The sequence below is a fragment of the Acanthisitta chloris genome, unplaced genomic scaffold (assembly GCF_000695815.1).
Source record: "Acanthisitta chloris isolate BGI_N310 unplaced genomic scaffold, ASM69581v1 scaffold23646, whole genome shotgun sequence".
NCBI lineage: Eukaryota > Metazoa > Chordata > Aves > Passeriformes > Acanthisittidae > Acanthisitta > Acanthisitta chloris.
The window spans coordinates 4,036-12,415 of record NW_008676803.1 but is presented as its reverse complement, the minus strand read 5'-3'; the positions used below and the strand labels follow the sequence as shown (position 1 = coordinate 12,415).

General features: G+C 37.6%; 1 protein-coding gene across 1 annotated transcript in view; it reads left to right on the top strand.

The window, feature by feature from the left end:
* Positions 1-334: 334 nt before the first annotated feature.
* UBQLN1 (ubiquilin 1) overlaps positions 335-8,380 on the top strand; it is a gene marked incomplete at its 5' end in the record, with an annotated part of 10,478 nt that continues 2,432 nt past the window's right edge. Inside the window, 8 exons of the mRNA XM_009076279.1 lie at positions 335-450; positions 1,806-2,068; positions 2,835-2,993; positions 3,627-3,870; positions 4,331-4,473; positions 5,339-5,422; positions 7,879-7,994; positions 8,297-8,378. Of these exons, the coding sequence (XP_009074527.1) occupies positions 335-450; positions 1,806-2,068; positions 2,835-2,993; positions 3,627-3,870; positions 4,331-4,473; positions 5,339-5,422; positions 7,879-7,994; positions 8,297-8,378 (1,207 nt within the window). The remainder of the gene's footprint in view (positions 451-1,805; positions 2,069-2,834; positions 2,994-3,626; positions 3,871-4,330; positions 4,474-5,338; positions 5,423-7,878; positions 7,995-8,296; positions 8,379-8,380) is intronic.

Below are 8,380 nucleotides of genomic sequence, written 5' to 3'. Positions count from 1 at the left end.
TGATGCAGTCTTGAGTGTGGCAGAGGGGCTCCCTGAGTAGTGTTAGCAGGATGCTTTTGACTTGCACAGTCTTCAGAGCATTTGTAGGTTGGACCTACAATAGCTGGTATTGAAATACCAGTACCAGTCTCTCACACCTCCTTGCACTTTGCCTCTGGGTAAAGGAGTGTCCATGCACAATGAAACATTTGTGGCTTTGGGGGAATTTTTAGTGTCCCTGGATGTGTCCTGTCAGCACTGCAAGCTGTGTCTTGCATCTCTCCATTTGTTTTGAGTGTGTTATTATTTATCTACACATTTTTTGTTAAACTTGAAACTCTTGAAATTGTTTCAGATCACAAGACCACCCAGCTCAACAAACAAACACCACTGGGAGTACTTCTACCACATCAACTTCAAGCAGTAGTACCTCAACACCAGCTTCAACAAATAGTAACCCTTTTGGCTTTGGTAAGAATTTTTGTTAGGTAGCATGGTGGGTATTTGCTGTTGGATTCAGGAAATTGTCACTGAAACTTTATTCTAATGTAGACAGAACTTAAGAAAACCCACCCAAACACACGAGCCAAAAAACTGATTACAGATATATATTGAATTTGTTGTGGAAGGTTTCTGATCAGTAAGTTACTGGAGGAAAGTTGTTTCCTTAATTTTATATAGAATCATAGAATTGTTTGGGTTGGAAAGAACCTTTTAAAGGTCATCTAGTCCATCCCCTCTGCAATGAGCAGGGACATCTTTAACTGGATCGTGTTGCTCCAAGCTCTGTCCTACCTGACCTTGGCTGTTTCCAGGGATGGGGCATCCACCACCTCCCTGGGCAGCCTACACCAGTGTTTCACCATGAACTTCAGACTTGTGCTATTTTACCTTCGATAGTAAGGTGCTACTGGTGTTATATTCTGTCACTATGGGTAATGAAACTCCTGTGTTCCTTAAAAGCGCATCTGAATTCTTATTAGCCGAGTATTGATGAATCATAGAAGTTGGACCCGTAACATGAAGCCAAGATCTGTAATAGAAGCAGCAAAATTGCTGCTAATCTTAGAGTTGAGTATTTCTCAGGTTCCAAGTCTGATAGGATTATGCATCTTCACTTTTATGAATAAGGAGGCTGCAGTCATTGACTTAATGCCTACTCCCATCATCGTAGTGGTGTTTTTGTTCCATTCTTTTTCATCTTACTCACATTTGGGGAGTGGGAAAGAGGTAGAATTGGAAAAGCCAATCATCGTAAGCAATTGATTTCTTAGGTGTAAACGGTTCTTCAGTCTGACTAGTACCTTCTGAAAAATTTTATTTGGACTCAGCAAAGGATGGGAGTTCAAAACATAATTAGCTCTTGGTGCATTGCTGCCAACTTTTAATTAGAATAGGGAATATGACTCATATTGGGAGTGCTTTTCTTGGTGTTATAGTCTAACCAAGAGAAGACAGATAAATGATTATTACAAATGCAATTGGTAAGTGTTGCTGGAGGGGGGTGGAACATGGACCCAGCATCCCAAAACTCAAACATCTCTTGTATCTTGGCTGTGGCAAATGAGAAGAAAAGCTGTTAGAATTGTAACAAGTGATATTTATTATACAGTTTGTTGGATTTTTAGTTATGTGTCTTGTTATTTAAAGAAGCAAACTCTTAGTTGCTGCCTTAGCAGCCATGCAAAGATGGGACTTTCCATTCATTTTCATTATTTTGAAGTGTGGGATATGTTGAGGTTTTTTGTATTTAGAAAGAACCTGGGTGTGTTTGGAAGTACACTAGAAACTGAAAGTTCAATTATACTTTTTTCATCCTCTTAAAGGTGGCCTTGGAGGTTTGGCAGGTCTGAGTAGCCTGGGCTTACATACTTCAAACTTTTCGGAGCTGCAAAGTCAGATGCAACGGCAACTTATGTCCAACCCTGAGATGATGGTTCAGATTATGGAAAATCCATTTGTTCAGAGCATGCTTTCAAACCCTGACTTGATGAGGCAGTTAATTATGGCTAATCCTCAAATGCAGCAACTGATACAGAGAAATCCAGAAATAAGTCACATGCTGAATAATCCAGATATAATGAGACAGGTATGTAGAAAGATGTGTTTGTTCATGAACTTTGATTATACTGGAAGTGTAAAAAACAGAGAAGAAATTTGACATGCTTAGTAGAGTGTAAACTTTCTGAAAGTATTTAGGTTTATTAAGAATCCATAAAAGGTTGTCATATACACAACTAATGTTTGTATTTCAAAATAGATGAATCATCCAGAAAATCTGCAGCATCATTTTGAAAGACACTGAAGACTGTAATCATGTCTTCTGAGGCTAGCATTGGATGTGCCTGTCTGCATTTGAAACCTGTTATCTAGTCAAGGAATTTACCAAAAGTAGTAATTCTCAAAAATACTACATATCTTCGTTTTATCTGAGTGCGGGCACTTTGAAGTGTTTTTAAAATTAGATGGTACATAAGATGTGTTGTGTGGTAGACGGTATCAAAAACCAAACAGATGCTTTTGAAGTGGTAGGTATTTGTCTTAAAGCTCATATTATGATCTGCCTGCTGTAATGATGTTAGAAATGGTAAGAATAATTGTGTGGAAAAGATGGAGAAAGAAAATATTAATTCATTCAGGGTTTTTCTTCTGTTTAGCCAGCCTTCTTGACCCAATCAGTCATGCTGGCTAAATACCGAGTTCTGTTGACTCACACTAAGGCAACAGCTTGATTCAGCTTTAATCATAATTTCAAACTGGATTAGACAGGGTTAACTGAGATATTGCCAAATGCTGATGTCTTCACTTTAGAATGGATTTCTTATTAATACAGATTAAACATTCCACTTCTCTAGACACTAGAACTTGCTAGAAACCCTGCAATGATGCAGGAAATGATGCGAAACCAAGACCGAGCCTTGAGCAACCTTGAAAGTATACCAGGTGGATACAATGCCTTGCGACGTATGTACATGGATATTCAGGAGCCAATGTTGAATGCAGCACAGGAACAGGTGAGAAAAGACTACAAATGACACCAAAAGTAAATATTTCTTTTAAAATTAAAGCATTTAAGTAATGTAAATTTCCAAATGTGTACGTGACAAAACATTTCTTGAAATTTGAAGTCACTATGTAGCCTTTTACTCTTGGGGGGGAAAGAGCTTTAAAAATCCTGTGTTCTTCTAGGTCTGAAGAAATACACTTTGTGTGATTTAGAAGCTATTTTAAAATCAATAAGTTTCTGTATTACTTAATTTTAATTCCTTTAAATCTTTCCCTTAAAATTTGGGAGGCCTAGTAAAATCCTTTTAAGAGTATGTTTAGTAACTGGGAACTGAACAAGAAAAGGCTTTGAAGCTGGAAAACAGTATGCGAGATACAGCCTTACTGTGATCAGAATACCAGTGTAGTAGCAATGCTGCTTTTAAAAAGAAATGTGATATAATTTTTTTGGAGGACCTAGTATCTCTCTGGTGTCTTTTCACAATATTTACATTTATTTACGGTCGAATGGTGAGTGTAACTGCCTAAGAGGCATCAACATTTATCTTCGTGTGCCATTTGGGAAGGTAATTTGCCATGTATAACACATAAAACCAGTCGACTTTAGTAGATGACACACGTTTGCTTTTCTTTCTCTGTAGTTTGGAGGTAACCCATTTGCTTCTTTAGTAAGCAATTCATCAGCAGGAGGGGACAGTCAGCCATCTCGTACAGAAAACAGAGATCCTCTGCCAAACCCTTGGGCTTCTCAGTCCAGCTCACAGACTTCCACAACAAACACCAGCACTAGTGATGAGAGTGGTGGCAGTAACAATGCTGAGAATAGCACTTCTGGCACTACAGGGCAGAGCTCAACTGGACCGAATGTGGGACCGGGACTAGGAGGTGTGTTTGCTGCAGTTGTGTATATTTGCACATACTTGGAAGCTCCCTGAATTGATTCTTGGATCAGAAAGAGTTCTTGATTCAGAGATTTTTATAGGTGTTTACTTTTGTAGAACATCTTACTAGTATGAAAAGTCCTCTGTAGAAAAACAGCTATGAAAAATAAGAGTTTTAATTATATTTGTATATTGCCTTAAAATAATAAAGGTAGGGAATCGCTAGATGAGTTGTACTATTTTTTCTGTTTTGAGGCAAATATGAAAACAGCTACTAATGTAGATACTTAATGGACTGCTTGTCAGATGCAGTGTCTGTCTTAATTTCTGGGGTAGATATGTCTGTGTAATTAGAACCACATTTCAGAGTCTAAAACTTATAAAAAAACCAAGTGGTTTAGATAGTCTGATTTGTATGATGATAGTCAGGATATTTACTGAAGTGGCCTTTTACTTCTTTTAAGCTGGTATGTTCAACACACCAGGAATGCAGAGCTTATTACAGCAGATAACAGAAAACCCACAACTCATGCAGAATATGTTGTCTGCACCCTACATGAGAAGCATGATGCAGTCATTAAGCCAGAATCCTGATCTTGCTGTACAGGTAAATTGCATTTGGTGTAGTAACGTATTGTGTGTGTTGAAGTAAAAATCCCCAAAATGCAAATAGCTCAACAATTGACTGTATTGTATGGCCCAGTGTTTACTGTTAATCCCTGAAATCATTACCCACTTATATTTTACAATTTGTCACAGTGGGTTTCTCCAGTTTGTAGTTGGACATCATGCCTGACATGCTTCTAAAATAACCTGTAATTTTGTGTATGCTTTGTACAGCCCTAAACTTGTGACCCAGCATAAGAAACTTAAACAAAACAAATGCTTTGGTTCTAATTCTGATAGATCTGTAAGGAACTAAATGCCCCCACTAGTTTGGAAGAAGTGAAGAGAGGGCACTTAGTGCCATACCTAGACATTACTGTGGTTTTAACTTCTCTTTTGTGAGCTGTACTCTCTGTAAAAATGAGATGTTGTTTTATGAATGGTATTGTAGAAGTGCTTTCAAATTCTACTTGAAGCAGTAGTATCAAAGGTCAATCCTGAACTGAGACTGAAAAAGCATTATCTTTTCTGTATTAAATACTCACTTGGAAATATCCTTGACTTGGTGGTATACACAGAGAAGCTATTACTTAGATCTGTAGTGAAGGCTGAGCAGAAAAGGGTTTTCTTGTAATACTTGGCAAGACTACCTCATTTTTATCTGGAAAGTAATTAATTTACAAAAAAACCCCAATGAAGCAAAACCAAAACAAACCAAAAAAAAGGGCAAACACCCCCAGAAAGTTTTGGCCAAAGGAGAAGTAGATGCTGTGAGGTTATTTTCATAGACTCTTACTATGTCAATAGTTGTTTTAAAACCTCCTGTGGATTTTACTGCTTGATCTTTGAATATTTTTGTCCTGTAGATGATGTTGAATAATCCTTTATTTGTTGGAAATCCTCAACTTCAGGAACAAATGAGACAACAACTTCCAACTTTCCTTCAGCAAGTAAGACAAGATACTAGTTGTTAATAAATGTCTGCTAGTCAGTGAGCAGTATTTGTAGCAAACTGGTGTCTCTTTGATCTGGCTAATAGCTAGATTCTGTAATATATTCTCATTAGCTTTATACACTAAGACTGTTCCTTGATAATATTCTTGCTTTAATGTCTTCATACCTTTCAAAAGTTAAACCTGACTGTTGTCTGTGGCTAGCACAACCACTTAGATTTGCTCTTGCCTCTTTGCTTAGAAGGAGTAATTGTTCTTACTGCACACCAGCCAGAGAACACCTGTTTGCAACAAGGTTTGTTTCACAAATTAAGAAGATTAGTACTTTTCCTGCTATTAGTTAAAGTTTCACAATGGTTTTTCTCATAGCTCTTCAAACCTGCCTTAAATGTTTGGAAAAGAGGTCTTACAGCATGCCTTGAAAGACCTGAGTCATTAGCTAATGCACAAGAAGTGAGTTCTGAAGATTTTTTTGTCTGTAAAGATTGCTGTACCACTGTCCTGCCCTCATACCTGGGCTGCAAGCACAGCGTTGGTATCTGCTTGGTATTAGTTGCCACAGTGTGTATTAGTACTGTGTTCATTAGTACTGTGTTCCCTAAATAGGAGCAAGAAAGATTTTTTTTTTTTTAAGAATTGAAAACTTAATCCACTGCATGAGGTCCATCATTAGGCAGTCCTTGGAAATCAGTTTAAATGTGCATTGCCAAGATCTGGCTGCACAGGAGGATTTATGAGTAAAATAATTAGAACATACATGAATTACTGTAGCAAGGTCAGTGTTCAGAAGATACTGTTTATATCGTTTCAACCAGATGAATGGCTGTAGTGTTTCATAATGCCACTGCTTTGTGATGACTCGGTAGTATCTGAGGAGCTAGTACCACATGTATGTTTTGAAATCTGCGAATAAAAGGTGGTTAATGAAGGTACAGTAGGAATCTTTTCTATTTCCCGTATCTCCTTCTCTGTGTTACCTTGGAGTTTATCTGCACAGCCAGTTCTCTGTTGTATTCACTGTGTAAGGTCAGATCATGAACAGCAGTAACAGGTGAGGTAAAGTGGAGAAATACCTGAGCATTCTCAGAATGTCGATAATATTACAACTTGTACTTCCTTGCTTATCTACTGGCATTTATATTACGGACTGGGAGATAAAAACCATGGAGTCTGAATAATGGAAGACATCTTCTGTGATGAAGGGCAGTTGCCCAGCAGAACTAGGAAAGAATTGCTACTATTGGAATTACTAGCATTAACAGAGATGAGATCCAAGTTGCCTCAGTGCTCTGAAAATTGTTAGGCCACCATTTCTGTAAGACAGCTTCAAATGTCAGACAGTAAGTCATGATTTAAATATTTGCAAAATGCAATTGCAGCAGCTTGCTTTGGAGAACTCCAGAAGTTTTCCTCTCTAAAATTTGAGCAACTTCTTCTGTGTATATGTTTAGTTACTCTGACTTTCACCTCTCAGGAAGATAAAAATCTAAGAGATGAATGGAGAATATTAACTTGGTGTGCTGAAGTCTCCTTAGGCACCTGTACTCCAAACCCAAGTTCTGCATGTCCTACTCTGCAATTGTGCTCTGCACCAGAGGCAGCTTGACCTGTGATTTCTGTGTGAATTAGAAGTGTTTTTCATGAAAAAGTAATTTGGTCTAGTTGCCAGAGGAGGGCAGCTAAGATTAATAAACCTGTCTACTATTTGAAGTAGCTCTGGCTGCCAAAAATGTCATTTGTAACTGAAACATTACTTTTCACTTACCTGCTGCATCTCTAACCAGAGGTGAGCACAAGCCATTAGTTTTAGGTTTTTATCTAGAATAGTTGGGGGTTTGGGTGTTTCATTCCAGAAATGAAAAGGATTTGTCTTTTAAATAATTTGTGGATATGAAAGCCATTTTTTAATTGAAGTCACAGTAGAGTGAGAAACCTTGAATATTGCTGGTATGTTTTGCAGTGTATTTATTTACATTTCAGGCTGTGAGGGCACTACAGATAAGAAAGCATGTACAAATAGTCATGGTCAAACTGCCATGATCTGAAATTAGCTGGGAGAAAGAAATGTATTACTTTTTCTTAGATGTCTGTTGGTCAAGTTTCATCACGTTCAATGTTGTTGCTTAGCAGTAGTGTGATATAAGAGACTAATTCTCGAATGATGTTGTACTAATACAGTCTTGTGGCTTTGAAAGATTGAGGTCTGTAATGAAAAACACTTTTGCTAGTGTGCTTCTCGTTTGAAAGGCTTTGTCCATATCTAGAGAGTTCCTTGGTCACCTTCTATGAAAATTTTCTCACACAAGAACAAATACCTGAAGGATTGAATGTAAACACTAAAATACAGAGCTGAAAAACAAGTTCTGAAATTATGTCAGATTCTGTAAGACATCTAGTTGAACATCTGCATATGATTAAGGGTTTCTTAATCATATTTCTTTTCCTTTTCTTAGATGCAGAATCCTGACACGTTGTCAGCTATGTCAAACCCTCGAGCAATGCAAGCTTTGTTACAGATTCAGCAGGGCTTGCAGACATTAGCAACAGAAGCCCCAGGACTTATACCAGGGTAAGAGTTGACCTTAGAAATTTAGACAGGAACTTTGTGTTATGAATTCTTTCTACATCTAGAGATTTGCACAGTTTCTATTAAAGATTCCTCCTCCCTTTTTTTTTTAGTTTAACTAAACTTGTTTTAGAATTTGTCACATTTTTGCTTGCTGTGCACTTCTAAGCAGTGATAACTCTGGTCTTTGTCTTGGTACTTTACTTAAATTGTCATCCCCTCCTTGACAGAATTAAATAAATGAGAAGAGACGAGCTAGTATTTATTATTCAAGTGGTGTATTTCTTTTTCTGTAATTTATACAGATTTAATCCTGGTTTAGGTGGATTGGGAACCAGTGGAGCTCCTACAGGATCCACTGCACCTAGCTCTGTTCCCACGGAAAATTC